The sequence below is a fragment of the Apteryx rowi genome, unplaced genomic scaffold, assembly GCF_003343035.1.
Source record: "Apteryx rowi isolate R43461 unplaced genomic scaffold, aptRow1 scaffold_997, whole genome shotgun sequence".
NCBI classification, from domain to species: Eukaryota; Metazoa; Chordata; class Aves; order Apterygiformes; family Apterygidae; genus Apteryx; species Apteryx rowi.
Window position 1 is genome coordinate 102,136 of NW_020451312.1, and position 17,503 is coordinate 119,638.

Here is a 17,503-nt window from a genome sequence, read left to right on the forward strand (position 1 = left end):
TCCTCCCTGACCATCTCTGCCGTCCTCCCCGACCATCTCTGCCGTCCTCCCCGACCATCTCTGCCATCCTCCCTGACCATCTCCGCTGTCCTCCCTGACCATCTCTGCCTGTCCTTCCCGAGCATCTCTGCCCACCGCCTGCCACCCACCCACTGCCCCAGCAAACTTCCTCTTGAGTCGTGGAAAATCTTGAGCCCAGCACTAGTTTTGAGGCAGGAAACTCCCAGAAGAGCTGGGGGGGGGGGGGCCTGGGCGCTTGGTAGCACAGCCACGGATTCGGAGAGCGTGGCTGGGGATGCGGGGCGGAGGGTGAGCCCTGCTGCTCCCGCCTTCCTCCCCCAGCCCCGGTGCTCGGCAGGGCCCGAGGGGAGAGCGGCCAGCCCTTGCACCAGGTCGCAGGGCAATGCCCAAGCGGGCGGGATGGGGCTGCCGCTGTGGGTCACGGGGAGGAGGCAGCGAGGCGCAGCGAGCCCTTGCCTTAGGACGAGGGACCGGAGAGGGTGCGAGGAGGGGGACGGCGCTTGCTAACCTCATCGAACAGCCCCCCCCCCCCCCCGGGCACAGCAAGCGGTCCGGCATCCAGGCGCGCATGATAACCCTCTCCCCTTCGCAGAAACGTCGCCAGGCCAATGGAAAAACAGCCATCTTCTTCGTTAGCATGCATGACCTGGATTCGGAAGGACTGATTAGGGCATAACCGATCAGCGCCTCTCCCTCCCCACGTGCCCTTGCAGGGCCGTGCGGTTTCCCGGGATTAACAGGGAGAAACGGGAGCAGCCCGACCCGTCACACGCTGGCGTCGGGGGTGCTGCCGGCGGGGCACGTGGCCGGCCAGCCCGGGCCGCTCGCGCGCGGCTCCCGCGCGGTGCAGGGCAGGAGCCGGCGGCTCGTGCAGCGCCGGGCGCTGCAGATTTCCTGCCCCGGAGCCGCAAAGCTGCTCACCTCGGCTGGCGACCGCAGGCGGCGATAAGGGAGTAAATATAGAAGGGGGAGAGAAGAAGAAAGCTGGCGAGGGCAAGGGGAAGTGTTGCTGAAGCAGGGGAGGCTGTTTTTGTCGGGGACCGGCGTTACGTAAGAGCCACCTCATGTCTCTCCGGGTGGCATCCCAGCCCGGACCGACCCTCAAAGCCAGGGGCGTCGAGTTTAGTGGCAGCCACTGGTTTTCCCCACCGAAATCCGGCGTCGGCTCTGCGGGCAGCATGATCCTGCACGGAAATAGTTCACCGACACCCATAGTCAAGGGACCTGCTGCTGGAATTGGGATTTCCCCCCCCCCCACTGAAGGCAGCCTGCTGCCTAATCCGACTATCCTGAAACCCCTGGTGTCCTCCCCGGCTCGGTGCGACCCCAGCCCTGGAGGGTCCCGGCGCCGGGCTGCTCCAGCCAGTCTCACCCAGGGAGGCAGCTGGAGTGTCACCGGACAGGGATGGGGATGGAGATAGGGACGGGGATGGAGATGGGGATGGCGATGGCGATGGTGATGGCAATTGTGATGGCGATGGGGACGGGGATGGTGATGGGAATGGGGTGGGGATGGAGAGGGGGATAGAGATGAGGATGGAAATGGGATGGGAATGGGGGACAGGGATAAAGATGGGGATGGAGATGGGGATAGGATGGAGATGGGAATGGGAATGGAGGTGGGGATGGGATGAAGATGGGGATGGGGATGGGGATGGAGATGGGGATGGGGCTAGGGATGGGGATGGAGATTGGGATGGGATGGGAATGGAGACGGGGATGGGGACGGGGACAGGGCCAAGTCCTCTGGGTTTCTTCTCTCCTCATCGCTCTTTCTCTTTCTTATTCTGCAGGATCCGGCAAGGAAGCTGACGGGTTCAGACTTCAAACGAGCAAAATGTGACGCAAAAAAACCACAGAGGGAGGAAAAACAGCCTGTTCCTCCCAGTGCCCCCCCCCCCACCGCCCTTCCCCGGGCCGGGTAGCAGAGGCGTCAGCACCCCGAGCGCCTCCCGCTCAGCCGCCAGCGCCGGGGCGGAGGAGGCAGCCGGCGGTCCCGATGGCAGCCCGGCATCCCGCGCTGGGGCTGCTGCTCGCCGTGGGGACATGGGGTGAGTACCCTGCGCGGGGACATCCTTTCGGGGGCCGGTGGGTCGTGCCAGGGTCCCGCGGGCGCAGGCAGCGCTCGGGCTCAACGCCGCGGCCAGGAAGGTCCAGCTCTGGCACCACGGGCTGCGCTAGATCCAAGCCCAAGTGCTTTTTTTTTTTCCCAGGGAAACAGGCTGGGGTCGGGGACACCGTGCACCCACCCCCCCAAGCAAGAGTGGTTTGGGATGGCTTTTGGAAGAAGGGCTAGGGCAGGGAGAAAGGGGCTTTGAACCAAAAAAAAAACAGGATGAAAGCGTGGGGCTGCTGCAGCCCGGGAGCGAAGCAAGTGTGAACCCGGGGGGGGGGGGGGCATGCCGCAGCCGGGGCCACGTGGGTGCCGGCCCCCCAAAACCCCAGGGGGCCTCCCGGTCCCCAGGACGGGCACCACCGCCGCCGCCCCCAGCGCTACGTTACCACCTGGATGCTTGGGGGGCGTTCAGCTCTCCGGCTGCAGACATGGCTCCGCGGGAGCTCGTGCGTTAACGTCTCCTTCCCGAGCGAGCGTCGGGCCCGGCAGCGCAGCGCGCCCAGCGAAGGGTATCTGCGGGCGCTCGCTCCTGCCCGGCGTGCACCGGAGGCCGGGTCCTCGTGGCGCTCGGCGCCGCAGGGATGCCGGCAGACAGGTCTGCCATGCAGTTGGCCTGGCAGGAAGCAGTACGGCCAAGCCACATGAGGTCGTTCATATATATATATATTTTTAATTAAAGCCGTGAGGAGGAGGAGGAGGTGAGAGCAGATTCCCCAAGAAAGCCAGAAAAATGCTCTTTTATGACCGAGGAAAATGGCGCTGGGAGGGAAGAGGGCGGATGCACGATGCAGAAACCCCAGTATGTTAAACCAAGCTAGAGACCAGGGGTCTGGGCTGACGGCAGCAGCAAAGACGCCGATTTCCTTCCCCCCATCCCCCGTGAGCTATGTGGCACCCAAGCACCACGCAGAGCGCCAAGGAGATTCCGCGGGAATCGGTAAACCTTGGGCAGAAATAGCCCGTGGCAGCCTGGAGACACCGGTGCCCCCAACCCCTGGAGACACGGCGGGGCTCCGCGCGCCGGCTCTGGCCGCGGCCGCCGAGCACGGCGGCTCCCAGGGCAGGTTTTGGGCCGTGGGGAGCCTGTGCGGGTGCGCTGGGGTTTCTGGACCACCCTCCTCAGCGCGTGTCGCTCACCGAGAGCTTGGCGCTGGGGCTCTGCGGTCCATCATCTCAGCAAGGATCCAGCCAGCGAGCAGGCTCTCGGAGGGCTTTAGGGCTATGATGTGCTTAATACGAGCAGGACCCCAAATCCCCTTGGGCAAGTGCTACCGGGGAGGGGGGGGGGGTGTCACGCCGCCAAAAGGCTCAGGGCACACTGCATGGTCCGGGGGGTTTCTTTGCATCCGCGTCTCCCTTTGCACGGGATGCTTCCCGCGACGGAGGTGCCATCAGCCCGCGCGGCCCCGTCGCGGCCGGGGCGGGGGGGCAGGAACGCAACTCACGCCTCTCTCCTTTGCAGCCCTCTCCAGCTGCGGAGAAGCCGCTCCGAGCCCCAAAGGTGAGCGTCGACGTGGGGCCACCCCCCCCCCCCCCGTGGGTGCCCAGAGCCCACGCGCGGGTCCCGTGGACGTGGGCTCGCCAGCACGGCCTGTGCTCACGCCTGCACCTCTCCGTGCATTTTCCTTCCCTGCCCCATTTCACGAGCAGCCCTTGCTGCCATTTCAGAGCACGCCGGTGCCCAGGAGCCGGGCGCATCTCCTTGCAGCGGGATGACAGGCAGCCCAGGGCTTCCCAAAGGCCGGTCCTGCCGGCTGCAGCGGTGCCGCCCGGTTCCCGCGTGCCGGCGGGCACCCGGGCACCGCCGCACGGTGGGAAACACGCCGATAGATAGCAGCTCGCGGGGAGAGGAGGAAAGCCCCTAACAACGAACGCCTGTGCTTTCCCCGCAGAGCTGGCCTTGCGGCTCGCTGGCGCGGGCTGCCGATGCTCCGGGGCGCTGGAGGTGAAGCTGCAGGGCCAGTGGAGAAGAGTGACCCAGGACACGGTGCGCACGGCCACCACCGCCGCCGCCGTCTGCAAGCATCTGGGCTGCGGGCCCCCCGCTCCTGAGGACCTCCAGGTCACCTTCTCCCGCGGGAAGGAGGCGTGCGTGAAGCTGCTGGGGTGCAGGGAGACAGCTCCGCTGGCGGAGTGCGACTGGATACCGACCAACTGCACGGACCGCGCCACGCTGACCTGCAGCGGTGAGCCCGGCTGCCTGCCCCCCCCTCCCGGCCGCCCCCGCGACCCCCGTGGCCCGCCTGGCCCCACCTGGTGCTCCCCTTGTCATTTCAGAGCCGGCCAAAACCACCAGCGAGCCCACGCCGGCGCCCGAGACCACCACGCCGGAGCCTGCCGGTAAGAGCCCGTCCCCGCCTGGCTGCGCCGCCGGCTGCTCCGGCCACGGCACGGCGAAACGGCGTCCGCCAGCCGCGGCGTGGCGACGGGCGCCGCTGCAAAACGGGGAGCAAACGAGCCGACRCGACCCCGCGAGACACGGGCGTCTCAGTGGGATCCCTGGGTCTCATTAACGCCGTTTGCAGCGTTAACGGCGCAATTAAGCCTCGCCCGTTTTAGTGCATGCAGCAGGATCGGGAGGCGGCCACTGTGTCGGCACTGTCCCCTCGATGGGCATACGGGGCGGCGAGCGGCGGGTTGTCCCCTCCGCCCAGCGCGCCGAAGGGCAGGTCCGGACCGCGCGGGTGCTGGCAAGCRGGACGATCGCCAGCTCCGCGATGGCACGAGGGGCCAGCGGCTCSCCGGCCCGGCGGCCGCGGCAAGCGGGGTGGCCGGGGTGCCGCGCATCCGGCAGTGGACGCGGACGGCGAGATGCCCCGGGGACGCGGCGCGTGCCGCAAGGAGAGTTGCGCTCGCAGGTGGAGAGGTCGCCTCTCCGATCAAGCGGGCGCATCGTAAGCGAYGTCCCGGCCGGCTACGAGCCGCTCTCTCTCTCTCTCTGTGTGTGTCCCCTCGCCAGGGGCTGCCCGGCTGAGGCTGGTGGACGGGAACTTCAGCTGCTCGGGCTTCGTGGAGCTGTACCGGCAGGGGCTGTGGGGCGCCGTCGCGGCCGACGCCGGCGCCTGGCCCGAGCTGGCCCCCCGAATCTGCGAGGCGCTGCGCTGCGGCGGCCTCATCAGCGACCGCAGCACGGTGCCGGAGGCGGGGAGCCACTTRCCGGTGCGGTGGGAGATGGAGAGGTCCTGCAAGAGGCGCTCGGTCCTGGACTGCTTCAACCGAACGAGCGACCGTCGGGGGAAAGCGCCTGCCTTCGTCGTCTGCTCCGGTGAGGCAGCCGCTCCTCCGCGCCGGGGGGGTTGCGCGTCCTCCCTCGGGCCGGCTTGCTTGTCCCATGCGCGAGGAGAGGGCAGCAGTGCCCACGGCCGCCCCGCCGCGCTCGGGCACCCACCCACTCCCACGCTTTTTCTTCCTCGTGCGAAGACAAAACAGGAAATCTCCGTATCACGCGCCCCGACGCCGCTCCATTCCTCTCTCCCGCAGGCTCCCAGCCCCGGGCCACGCGGAGGCTGGCGGGGGGCCTCACGCCCTGCGAGGGGCACATCGAGGTGTTCCACGGGGACCGGTGGCAGGCGCTGTGCGACGAGCCCGGGCAGCGGGCCGAGCGGGCCGAGCAGATGTGCCAGGAGCTGCGGTGCGGGAAGCTCTCCTCCAGCTCGGCGCTCAAGGAGCCGCCGGCGATGGGCATCGCCTGCGCTGCCCGCAACCTCCACCTCTGCCCCGCCGGCCGCGGAGGGCTCCGGACCTGCTCCCGCACCGGCGTCGTGTGTAAGCAACAGCGCGGCCGCGCCGGGTTGGCAGAGCCGGGATTTGCCCCTGCGGATGTCTGGGGGCAGGTGGAGGAGGTGACTCCGGGGCTGCAGGTAGCGGGTGGCACGAGGGGGCACGGCACGGCAACATCCTTGCCCGGACAGCCTCCGTTCCCCTCCGCGGTCCCAGCAGGGGCGACCGGGCTGCCGCGGCTCCCAGCACCGGTCTTTGCCGGGAGACGGCGATCCCAGCTCATGACGCCCATCCACCCTCTCCCCAGGCCAGGACTCCAAGCCGCCTGCTGCTGGCCTGGGAGCCGGCACCATCGTGAGCATCTTCCTGGCCCTGGTTCTCTTCGGCATCCTCCTGCTCCTCTGCGGGCCCCCCGCCTACAAGAGGCTGATGAAGAAAAGTAGGTGACGAGCTCTGAGCCGGAACTGCCGGTCCCGCGGCACCTCTGCCTTGCATCTGCCCTGACGCCCGCAGAGATGCACGTGCTTTTCCCCGGCCAGCCTCTCGCGGCGGACCTCCGCAGCCGGGGCTGGGCGCTTCCCGCGGGACCAGCCCTGCCCCGGCGTTCGGTGGCACAAATCCCTTTTTCCCATCGYCTCCCTGCACCCGACCTGTGCGGCGCTGACGCAAAAAGCCTCTCGGATCGGGCAGCGCTGTGCATTTTGCACGCTGCGGGGAGGATTAAACGTGGCGCAGACACAAAAGAGCAGGTGGGCCGTGTTCCGCGAGCCGTGCCTGGCATCCAAAGGGTCTCGCCACGTGGCAGAGGGATTACCGGGCACAGCAGATTATTTGGCACGGCATACGGGGCCCGCGGGCAGCAGCCGCGCGGTGGAAAGCAGCCAAAGGGAGATGCAGCCCGCTTCTGGCAGAGGGATCAGGCAGCTCCCTGGGGAGATCAGACAGGTCCTGTCTCACCACCCTCCCCTCCTTCCCCTTCCAGTCTCAAAGAAGAAGCAGCGTCAGTGGATCGGCCCCACGGGATTCAATCAAAACGGTGAGGAGCACCTGCGGGTGGGCAAGGGGCAAGGAGGGGAGGCGGGTGGCGGCGGTCCCTCCCTGCACCGCTCCCGATTCCCCGTGCCCATCAGCATCCTCCGAAAGCCGGCCCCCGCTCCCAGCCGCGGGACCCGGGTTTCGGGCTCGCTCAGAGGTCGCTCTCGCCAAGCTGCCGCCGGACCACAACACAGGCGGCGGGGCTGCGGTGCGAACGGCCTCCGCACGGATCCGCCGCTCCGGCTTCCTGCCGCCCGCTGCCGCTCTGACTCACCGGCGCCCCGGTGACTCAGCGGGGAGGGCTGAGCCCCGTGCGCGCCCCATCCCGCTCTTACTCAGCCCCTCCGCGCCGCCGGCTCGCCCGGAGGCCTCCGTGCCTGGGTGCGAGCAGAGACCGTGGCCGCGGGCCGCTTGGTGCCCTGCCTTGCGGGACGGAGGACGGGAGGACTCTCAACCTTCTGCTGAAGCGGTTGGCACCGCGAGCCGCCTCCTTGGTCCTTAACGCTCGCTCCTTCCCGMCGTCCGTTCCAGTGTCGTTCCACCGCACCAGCACCGTCAACCTGAGGCCGCGGGCCGAGGGGCCGAGAGCACAGGGGGAGGACAACGACTACGCGCAGCCTCCCAAGAAGAACCCCTACCTGTCAGCTTATCCAGGTAAGGCGCAGCGAGGAGGACACARGGGAACGGCTTCTCCGCGTGCCCTTCCCGCACGCATCGGCGGGGAACGATCAGACTGGTGGCGYTGGAGGGAAAGCCACGTCATAGCGAGATGCAGCCGCCGCTGTTGTTGACGCCAGGCGACAGGCTGCTCCRGGGCTGGAAGTCTGCTCCCCAGCCCTTCCACCTCTCCTTGCGGACCYCAGGGAGATATGGAGCACGCCACAGTTTATTCCCTTCACAGCTCTGGAAGGCGCATCCCGATCTTCCAACCCTCCAGACAATTCCTCCGATAGCGACTACGACTTGCACTCTGCCAGGAGAGTGTGACTTCCCTGCGAGAGGTAAGACCCCCTCAGGTGCCCTTTTCTTCCTGGGCTGAGCCATCTTCTCCTCTCCTGTTATCTCCTCGCCCAAAGCTATCACAGGACATTCGTGTGCACGACAGCTAAATCGAGCACCTGCTGGATTAGCCTGCCTGCGGCTTCTTAGACTCTGGCAAACATCAGTCTTGTTTTCTACATCGCTCATTTGCTTGCCCTGCAGACAGAGGTGGGATTCAGCGGACGGGGGGGAAAAAAAATGAACAAAACTGACAAAAGAGAAGACAAACACCTGAGAATTCTGCACTGATCATCTTGGAAGAAAGCCTTTCTGTGTCCCCCCCCCCCCCCCCGGAGATGTAACGGCTCTCGTCCCACTTGCAGGGAGGGAGACTGGGGAATACCTCTGCCAGCTGGAGATCTCCCCAGCCTGATTTCCAGCTGTGSAGCGTTCTCAGAGCCCCCGCTAAAGTCAGAGCCAAACCTGCCGGCGCACCTCGTGGCTGAACCTCAAACCCGAGCGCTTCACTCTGGGCTGCCCAAATTCGAGGCGCTGAAGATCAGTATCTGCTTGCGACAAGCACTGATCGCAAATCTCTCAGCTCTGGCCTAGTCTAGCTTGGCTTTGGCGCTCTGCTATCACCCTGGTATCTGAGCACCTTTCCGAGAAAGCTTCATCTCACTCACCCTCTTGTTTCTAGGCCTCCCACCTGGGAGAGTACAAGGTGGGATTTTTTTAAGCTATTCATATGAGTCTTAAAGGCACACGGGTAGCAGCAGGCCCTGCATCTGCACAGAGAGAACAGAGCCACAACGTTCACAGCAGTTTGGAAGGGGGTTGCCTGCTTCTCCGTCTCTCTAAACTAGGATAACCGCACTCCTCACCCCGGCAGGGCCAGACTGAAAGCGAAATCTGCTGCTGTCTACAAAGCTCTCAGATACCATGGGGATGAACGTCATGAAAAAGACTGCCATATCCTTGACTTTCGAGTTACTTAGCAAGCTGTGAAGATGCAAGCTTGGCTGCGTTTGCCACTCGGTAGAAGCCTAGACGTTTGAAGGAGAGTGGCTAGCTTGGGATCCTGCCTGTGCACGTGTGAGTGGGGCTTGAGCGAACGCATACGGGAGAGCGTGAGGTTCGTGCAGACGCATAAAACAAAGCACAGACACAGGAAGAGCATGGGAAGGATAAAAATACTGAAAACAAACCTGATATATTTAATAAGCAATAACTGTCGTAATAAAATCGGTTTTCTAGTAATTACGTCTTGTTCTCTTCCTTCCCACACTACAAATGCTGTTCCTTAAGAGCACCAACTTCCCAACTAGCAAGGGAAAATGGAGAACAGAAATGACAGCACAGGGGATGCATGAGAAACAGTGCTAGAGGAGGGAAGAGACCAGCTGATGGAGAAAAGCCCTGACCAAGCAGGCCCCTTCGGAAAGACGAAAACAAGAGAGCAAGCAAGATGGCTCAGAAAGAAGATGGTCCTGCAAGAGGGTGAAAGATTTTATTGACAACATCAAGAGAAAGTTGGTGTAAGGACACCAAAAGGGCATTAAAAAAAAAAAAATCAATAGAAAATATCAACTGGATGCCACGTCATTTCCCAAAACAATCACTGCCATGACCCTGCACGCAATTTATCAAGTTTTATTATTGTAATTAACCACAGATATGGAATTGTTTCCATCAAATCCCAAAGGCATTCATCTTCATCTAGTCCATTAGTAATCTTTCCTTATAAATAACTTAGGGGGATACAAGCAGAATTCGGAGAATAAAGTGCTGAGCAAAGCTAATCCCATTTCCATTAAAAACTTGTCATTCACTCTGCTATCTAGTGTTTCCTGAGGAGCGAAGGGAGACGTGAGGAACGTTGGAGCCCTTAACATCCAGAATAACCCCCCCTTTCCCCCAGGGCACCAGAGGAGAGAGGCAGAGAAAGCGGCAGGCCGTTGAGGCCCTGTGTTTCACAGAACTCTGCCGGAGGTCAGCTGTGAAGAGCCAGATGGCAGGTACCGATCCGATCCTCACTCTTCCCCAGCTTCCCATGATCCGAGACACATGCCTCCTTACCCCCAAAGCAACACCAGCTCCCAAGACATCACGTCGGTGCAGTTTACTTCACAAACCCACATAATACCCAGGTGTTGAGCTCCAGGGAGTTAACAGAGCCTTGGTGCCTCGGTGAGATAGWGCACAACCAGCACAGGCAGGGAACAGCTCCTGCGCTGGACAAGAGGGAGTGGTAAAGAGGCTCACTGGCAAACTGGGAATACCTGAACTCAGCGGAGTCGGGAGCCACCTCTGCTTCGGACTAGACCGGTACTCATGGGGCAGACGGAGGCAGCGATGAGGAAAGTCTGACCTCCCAGTCGGCTGGGAATGGCTCGAGTAGAGCTGGCCTGGAAGTTATTTTGCACCAGCATAAAAAAGCCAGACATATCTCAAGGCCTGGCCCATCCCAACAGGCTAGCTAGCTGCTTCTCCCTGCCAAGACAAATTACAAATCGATTGCCAGTCTGGTTGGCTGTTTCTCATTTCCAGGAAGGCCCCAGGGAAGCAATGAGCATTTAGTATTAGAAATACCGTCAGAAGATTCCCACTGCATCTTTTGAACACCTGTGAAAAGGCTTAGAATTATTATACTGCATATGTTAGAGAGAGAGAGAAAACCACACGCATACAAAGAAGAGTCTCTCGCTCACCCATGCGCACACACACAGAGGAGTCAGGTTCTCAGCTGATGCGATCAGTGCACGTCATTCCCATGTATCTCAGTTGAGAATCTAGATGACTGCTTGTATTTTATCTCAGAGCCTAGACCACCTGATCTGTAAGTGGCCACTTCAGCCGACAAGCAGTCATCACGACCATCCTAAAAAGATGCAGCCCAGGGAGACAGCATCAGCCTCACCGACCCCTGGTGCCTCTGCTGTCTGCCTCACGTCAGAGCCATGCCTCTTTTCCTATATAATGCTAACACATGGACGGGCCTAAGAGCAATGCTCTCAATTCCTTCTTCTTCCTCCGTCCACGAAGAGGAGGGAGCAGCCCAGGAGTCCTGATTTAGTAGCCAGGCCAAGCAGGGCGCTGCGGGTTTGGAAGTGGGGGGTACGCAAAGGGAGGGGATGGACCAGAGGGATAGGCAGGCTGCAGGGGGATCGGGAAACTAGGGAGGGGGGACTGGGTTGGGTACGGGCACTGAGGCCTCCCTGGCCCAGGAGGGAAGTACGGAGGGTACCCCGGTCTCGGGGGGGGAGTAGAGGGGGGCTGTGAGCCAGGAAAGGATGGGGCAGGAGGCGGGCCTCGGGACGGAGACCAAGAGTAGCCTGCTGCCGAAGATGAGCCTCCGGTCGGAGGCCTGGGATACCCCGGTGTCAGGTCACCAGCCTGTGCCGGCGGGTATCCAGGACCTGGAGGAGGTTTATAGGGAAAGGTGGGCTGGGTGCTGGGCTGAGAGGAAGCAACATGTCCCACAGTGACCGGGGCTCCAGAGAAAGGAGCAGGAGGGAGAGCTCCGTGGGCTGTGGGGCCGACTGGCATGCCTGGAGCTGGACTGTAGGGCAAAGGGAAGGAAGGTGCCCCAGACGGGAAGGACTGTGGCTTCTGCTGCTCTGCAGGCCCAGGTACGTGAGGAGGTAGATGCTGCTGAGAGTCTCTGCTGGGCTCCTGCGACACTTCTGACTTCTTCAGTATCTCCTGAAGCTTTTCAACTCTAACCCGGCGCAAGTGGGACAACTTCCTCATAACGGAAAACTGCTCGAGAAATGTCTCCAGGGGTACCTCACCCTCCAGGAACTTCTCAGCCATATTCTGGAACATAAAACAGCTTTGGCATGAGTACCGTTTCCCTCCACCTTCTCCCCCCAAACCTAGTTTAGGATTTACGTCTCTGTCAGAGACATGTAGGGAACCGTTGTGCCACACAAGAGCAAAGAAAGGGCAAACCATTTTTTTTCAGCAACAATGTCAAACTACAAAGAGATAATCCTTGATTTAAGGGATTAGGCTTGGGAGCGTAACTGCAAGTCTTCAAAGACTAATCACTTGAATTACTGATCAATTTAAATCTTAAGCTCACCTCAGACTCTTCTTCGATTTTCTGACTTTCCACCTGCAGAAGATCCAGCAAGGTCTGAGGATGCAACGCTGCTGAAAATTTCTCTGGGGGAAAGAGAAGTAGGAGCAGAGCAAAAAGTGAAACACAAAACAAGGCAGAATCATTAGTACATAGCCCTGTCATACAGCGCCTGCACTAGTCATCTGTTCCACAGCTCTGCTCTGCAATGTGAGACACACAACGGATAAAGCAGTAGGAGCTATTTTCTTCTCTGTCACATCTCTGTTCCCCTCCTCACTCTCACAGGAGGAGCCTTCCTGCCTTGGAAAATGTTGATGTGAGGAGAAAATCTGAAGAGAAAAGAACCTTAACCATAGCTGCACTGGAAGGGCTTTATGCTGAGACAGCATCCTTAATCTGTCCGGTGGAGTTTGACCAGGAAATGGGAGAAAACAGATTTTAGATACAATAGGGTCCTTTCTGCCACCGCCCTGCTTGTCTAAAGAGCTTCTCAGTCTGCTCAGTATGGCCAGTGTGGGGAGAGGCAAGAAGGAAGGACATTGCACCAACTACAGTCCACACGGCTTCACAGGAAAGAGCGCAAGATTTGGAAATGCTCACCCAGTTTTGCCTTTTGCTCTTTACACCGCTCAGCTAGCTTCTGCAGCTCCTCATATTTGTTGGAGAGGTCAGTACGCCCGGTTTCCAGTGGCGACTGGAACGTCAGGTTCTGCTCGGCCAAGCTCCGATTAGCGGCAAGAGCCATCTCCCTTTCCAGCTGCAGCTCCTGAACCTGAGAAAGGAGATCCGAGAGCCAGTGAGGGACCACGCATCCTAACCAAGAACAGCCGTCCCTTGCCCTTGCAGCAGAGTTAACCCATACCTCCCTAGACTCCAAAGCCAGGTGCTCGATCTCCTCCGCATTGTCTTGCAGTTCCTGGAGCTCCTCCACTGTCCGGTTCTTCAGCGTATCCATCCTCCCAGAGAAACTGCAAACCCCTTAGATGGGGAAAGGAAGTCAAATAAAGACTAGGCTTTCTAAAGTCAACTCTAAATAGATACTAATTCTATTACGGATTAAAACAGCTTTGCTAAACTACTTGAAACAACTATGCTAAGGCAGTTCCATGCTATAAAGAAGCAGCGAGACTGAGGGCAGAGTGAGAAGAAAAACACAACATATCTAATCACTTCTTTGGCAACTGATTTTTTCCTTTTCACAGAGTATTTGCAAAGATTACTTGTGTGTGCCAGACATTTTTGTCAAGGAAACACCTACTCACATCCACTTTATACTAGGACTACGTCATCCTGATTCTCAAATTCCAGCTGGCTGGCTTTTTTTGCACTGTCCCATTCAATATTAGTGTTCTGCTAAGCAAATCTCTTAGATCTGTTTATATCCATCCATGCTTAGGATCCACAAACACTGATGTGATCACCTTTGTCACATGTGTCTTCCTGCATCTCTAACTCCCCATTTCCTCAATTCCTGTCTCATTTTATGCATTTTCCTTTTAGCTACATGGTGCCATCACTTCCCTTGCTTGTTGGTACTACCCTTACGAATAATGCTATTATTTAATACTTTCTACACAGTGAATTCGATTCAATACTTGCAATTTTGAAAACCAGTGGAATAATACTAAAATCAATGAAATAACAGATTTGCTGCACTACTGTCCATGATTTATTCCCAGTACCTTGTGACTGCCTCATAATATTCAGCAAATATTACACATTCATGTCATGGGCTCTAGGAAAGGTGTGGGGTGTGATACAGCTGCATACAACAAAAAACAGGAGTGAAACAAAGGAGCAGTGCACTCCTGCCCAGAGGGAAAGAGACATACCAAACAGACAGCTGATGGGGACTTCTCTGTTGTCCTAACTGCTGTTGGATCTTCTACCTTCCATCCAAGTGAAACATCTCAAAGATATCGTTCTGTAGGTGTCACATCAGTCTCTGCAAGTAACGCGGAGTGACAAGCTCACGTTCGGGATTACAAAATCTCTTCGCTCAGAACCCAGCCAAACCCATCTAATGAATAACCACGTAAAACCAGGCAGGGGAATTTGCTCCCACACCACGTACATACATACATACGTACGCAATGTCACCGTTCTGCCATCAGAAACGAGCTTATATGGGGGGAGGGGGGTCCCATTAATAAGGCTGACGGGGCGTTAAGGCAGAAAAGGCAGGAAGAGCGGCAAGGGGAAGCCGGTTCTCCGCCGCCGTGCAGGCCGAGGGCGGGCGGGCGGGCGGGTTCTGCGGGGCCCAAGGCAAGGCCGGGGCAGAGCCGCCGCCGCTGCTACAGCTCCAGCGCGGCGCCGCACGAGGCAGGGCCGCTCGCCGATCCCGCACGCAGCGGGAGCCGGCGCTGCGCGCCGAGACGCGGCACAAGCGGGGAGGCGCCTCCGCGAGAGGCCGCGTTCCCCGGCTCCCCCTGAACCCGCGCTCGGAGAGAGGCGCAGCACCGGCGCCCTCGGCTCGGCGACGCGAGGGGGCATCGCCGGGGCATCGCATCGCCGCTCAGGGCCGCCGATGCCGGCGCGGTCCCCGACGAGGGGAAGAAACGCCCCCCGCCGCGGCCGTTGGGGGCGGCGCGGCGCGCGAACCCCGCCTCCTCTCGCGAGACTCGGAGCGGCGAAAGCCGGTGGGGGGGGGCGCGAAACGGTAACGGAACCAGCACCCCTCCCCCCGCCCTCCTTCCTCACCGGGACTCACCTCCGAGAGCCGGGCACCCCTCCCTTCGCCACACGCTTCCGCGTTCCGGTCCGGGAGCGGAAGTGGGTGGCACCACCGTGCCCGGGCGGAGGGGGGGGGGCGGGAGGTAGTGGCGCTCACCCTCCCTGCCCCCCCTCCCTCCCCCGCTTAGGAGGACCAGGATGGTGCATCCCGCCCGCCGGCGGGGAGCGCGCCGCGCGCCGCCGCCATTTTGTGCGGGCTGGGAGCGCGGCTGATGGCGGCGGCGTCGTGTCCTGCCGCCGCTTTCGCGCTCCCCTCGGCTGGCTGCGGGCCAGGGGAGGCCCCCCTCATGGCTCAGGGAGTGGCTTCGGGAGCGCTTGGTGTCCCCGTCCGGGCTGCGCCCCGCCGGGCCCCCTGCTCCAGGCCCCGGCTTGAGGCAGGGCCTCGTCCCGTCCCCGTTCCCCCAGCTGCTCTCCTTAAAATTGCCTGACTCTGCGCTCAGGACCTCCCTTTCGCCCCTGTCATGACTGCTGTGCATGACAGCCGATTCACAAAAACGGGCTGCTTCGAAATGTAAGCAGTGCATCACAGTTAACACCGTTGAGAACGGCTGGGTGCAGCCAGCGCTAGTGCCTGACTCCACAGCGAGCTGGAGCACTGCACGCAACGGTTTTGTCAGCTCCATGTGTCAGCCCAGAAACGCAGCTGTGGTAAAGCGCGGGGTTCTTTTGCTCGTGTCTAACAGCACATGCACGTGCTGACCTGGATGTGAGGGGGCGTTGGATTTTGGACTGGTAGCAGCAGCGCTGTGACTCTCCTGTGCATCGATTCACAGAAGTCTCCACATCAGCTCCACTCTGTGTATCAGCTGTTGTTACTGACTTTTTTTTTTTTTAACCTGTCTTAAGCTCATTAGGAAAGGAGAAAGACTGCAGAGACAAAGATCAATCTTTGCAACAGAGTTAAAAGCAGGGCTTTTAACATATCTTAGGTTGTGTACAGCGCAGCCAACTGGTTCGGATTCAGGAGTAGCAGGTTTAAGCTGCTGCGGGGTTTATGGTTAGAACTGAAGCAGTGCAGACCAATCCTGTCTTGTCACCATCTCACCAAAGCCTCTCAGCCAGGATCTTCCGTGTAGCCAGCCTCCTTTTGCAGTTTGTATTCTAGAAAGGAGGTCTAAGAGCAAGGCGATCCACTCTGAAGCTACATTATCCTCTGCAGGTCCTCTTGCTCTGAATAGCTGCTGGTGTCCCAAGCATTCAAATGCTTGTCATTTCAAGTAACCTGGAATTCTCTCGCTATATTCCTGATAAGTCCAGCCCTATGAGAAGTGAAAATTAAAATAAAACTTCCTTCCCAGGTAAAGGGATGGAGCCAAGATGAGCATGGAGAGGTAACAGGGAGTAAAGGTAGAGCAGAACTGGAGATAGGGGATAAAGGTTGATGGAAGTGCAACAAAAAGAGAGGACAGAGCAGCAGAGGTGTGATAACAAATATAGACTTTAGCTATGGCCTGAAATATCAGTGTGGATGCAGTACCTACAGACCCCTGCAGTGTGTCAAAAAATCATATAACAACAACAACTTTATTTCAGGTGACGTAGCTGGAACCAAGAAATAAAATTAAATCTCTTGAATACCTGTGTTAGGTCTTCCTTGCATGAAATACAGGAAAATTCTTTGGCAGTGTGAAACAAAGCTGTGATCCGGAGTCCGGATCCTCTATTGTCCTCCGGTTTTCTGCTTGCTCATACTTCCATATTCTTGTGTAAGCAAGCAGTGCTAACAGCAGTCTTAGGATGGGGATGACCTCCATGTTGCAAGGTGAGGCAGGCTCAGGAGCACTGAGGAATGTGAAGGAGACTGCAAAGTGTTGGTCAAGGTCATACAAAAGTACTGGGATCCCGGCACACGTCTCCTAGGAAAGGCACCTCTCTTCTCTACAGGAAACAAGCACCATGTGAGAACCCTTGACTATTGTATAGTATGAGTCATATGAACGCAGACTGGTACCATATGGTCTAATCAAAGACTGATTTGTTTGTAGCACTGCTGATAACCAGGTCAGAATAATGTTACTGCAAGAAATGGACTTGACTTTCCAAAGAGAGATGGATATTTTCAAGGCTTATTTGAGAAGCAGACTCTATGAACATGGAAAGACTGAAGCACGTTTCATTAAGAATTTACATCAAAGGATTGAGCAGAAGGATATACAAAGTTGTGTTCAAATTTGTTCTTCACAGTGAAGGAAGAAGCATCTAGAATGGAAAAGTATCCCATGCAAATGATCAAGTGTTACTCCAGCAATCAAAAATTTGAAAAATTGGTATTTTCTGGTTCACATGGAAGGGTACATCCATTTATCTGTTTATTAGCACCATTAATTTGTAAAAGAGACCTATAGTTTTGACTGATGATTATGATACATCACACAGTTACTTTATCAGAATTATGACATGAAAGACCCCGAGGCAGAAAGGCCAATATCCAGTAAGCATCTTGAGCCAGAGTGACTGAAACAGCCAAGTGGCAAGAATGGCAATTATTCTTGCTGCAAGCAAGAGTGGGCGTGAGAATACAAACTGAAGGAGGCTAAAATCCCCTGTAAGGAACAGAGGCACCTAAACTCAAAACCGAGACTACTGATTGCCTGTCTTGAGATACGCTGAGAACATTGAAAAGAAGCAAAGTGTAACCAATTGCCAGGAACAAGCACCTGCAAACACAAGGTTTACATGGGCAGCTGGGCAAGGCCAGGGCAAAAAACAGATGGAATGAGAACAAGGATGCAGTGCGAAGATCTCTGAGGTTCAGCAACTATTCTCAGCTTTGGGGTATATTTAATAGCTGAGCTTTTAAATTACATTAA

The 17,503-nt window shown here is 58.5% G+C and overlaps 2 protein-coding genes across 9 annotated transcripts; one reads left to right on the plus strand and one right to left on the minus strand.

Moving 5' to 3' along the window:
• Nucleotides 1–1,953: 1,953 nt before the first annotated feature.
• On the plus strand, nucleotides 1,954–10,746 carry CD5 (CD5 molecule). Of its 7 annotated transcripts, none has more exons than XM_026055416.1 (11): nucleotides 1,954–2,072; nucleotides 3,600–3,638; nucleotides 4,030–4,323; nucleotides 4,415–4,477; nucleotides 5,097–5,402; nucleotides 5,618–5,902; nucleotides 6,165–6,296; nucleotides 6,840–6,893; nucleotides 7,424–7,546; nucleotides 7,794–7,893; nucleotides 7,969–10,746. In XM_026055416.1, exons 1-10 carry the CDS (start codon nucleotides 2,021–2,023, stop codon nucleotides 7,877–7,879), a joined length of 1,434 nt encoding a protein of 477 aa, XP_025911201.1. In that variant the 5' UTR covers nucleotides 1,954–2,020; the 3' UTR covers nucleotides 7,880–7,893; nucleotides 7,969–10,746. The 7 variants fall into 7 exon arrangements, with proteins under 7 accessions (XP_025911201.1, XP_025911204.1, XP_025911203.1 ...); XM_026055419.1 differs by having other exon boundaries at nucleotides 7,998–10,746; XM_026055418.1 differs by having other exon boundaries at nucleotides 8,096–10,746.
• Nucleotides 9,513–14,737, minus strand: VPS37C (VPS37C, ESCRT-I subunit). Of its 2 annotated transcripts, XM_026055424.1 has the most exons (6): nucleotides 14,671–14,737; nucleotides 13,793–13,905; nucleotides 12,823–12,938; nucleotides 12,561–12,732; nucleotides 11,961–12,043; nucleotides 9,513–11,692 (listed from the first exon to the last, which is right to left on the minus strand). In XM_026055424.1, exons 3-6 carry the CDS (start codon nucleotides 12,913–12,915, stop codon nucleotides 10,946–10,948), a joined length of 1,095 nt encoding a protein of 364 aa, XP_025911209.1. In that variant the 5' UTR covers nucleotides 12,916–12,938; nucleotides 13,793–13,905; nucleotides 14,671–14,737; the 3' UTR covers nucleotides 9,513–10,945. The 2 variants fall into 2 exon arrangements, with proteins under 2 accessions (XP_025911209.1, XP_025911210.1); XM_026055425.1 differs by lacking the exon at nucleotides 14,671–14,737 and having other exon boundaries at nucleotides 12,823–12,928; nucleotides 13,793–14,187.
• Between the last annotated feature and the right edge of the window lie 2,766 nt (nucleotides 14,738–17,503).

Bases quoted from the DNA above. Each gene is read 5' to 3' on its own strand.
- VPS37C (XM_026055424.1), bottom strand. From the start codon at position 12,915: ATGGATACGCTGAAGAACCGGACAGTGGAGGAGCTCCAGGAACTGCAA. The intron at 12,044-12,560 runs GTGAGCATTTCC...TCTTTCCCCCAG, and splicing joins AGAGCAAAAGGCAAAACTGG to AGAAATTTTCAGCAGCGTTG. The intron at 11,693-11,960 runs GTGAGCTTAAGA...TTTATGTTCCAG, and splicing joins AAATCGAAGAAGAGTCTGAG to AATATGGCTGAGAAGTTCCT.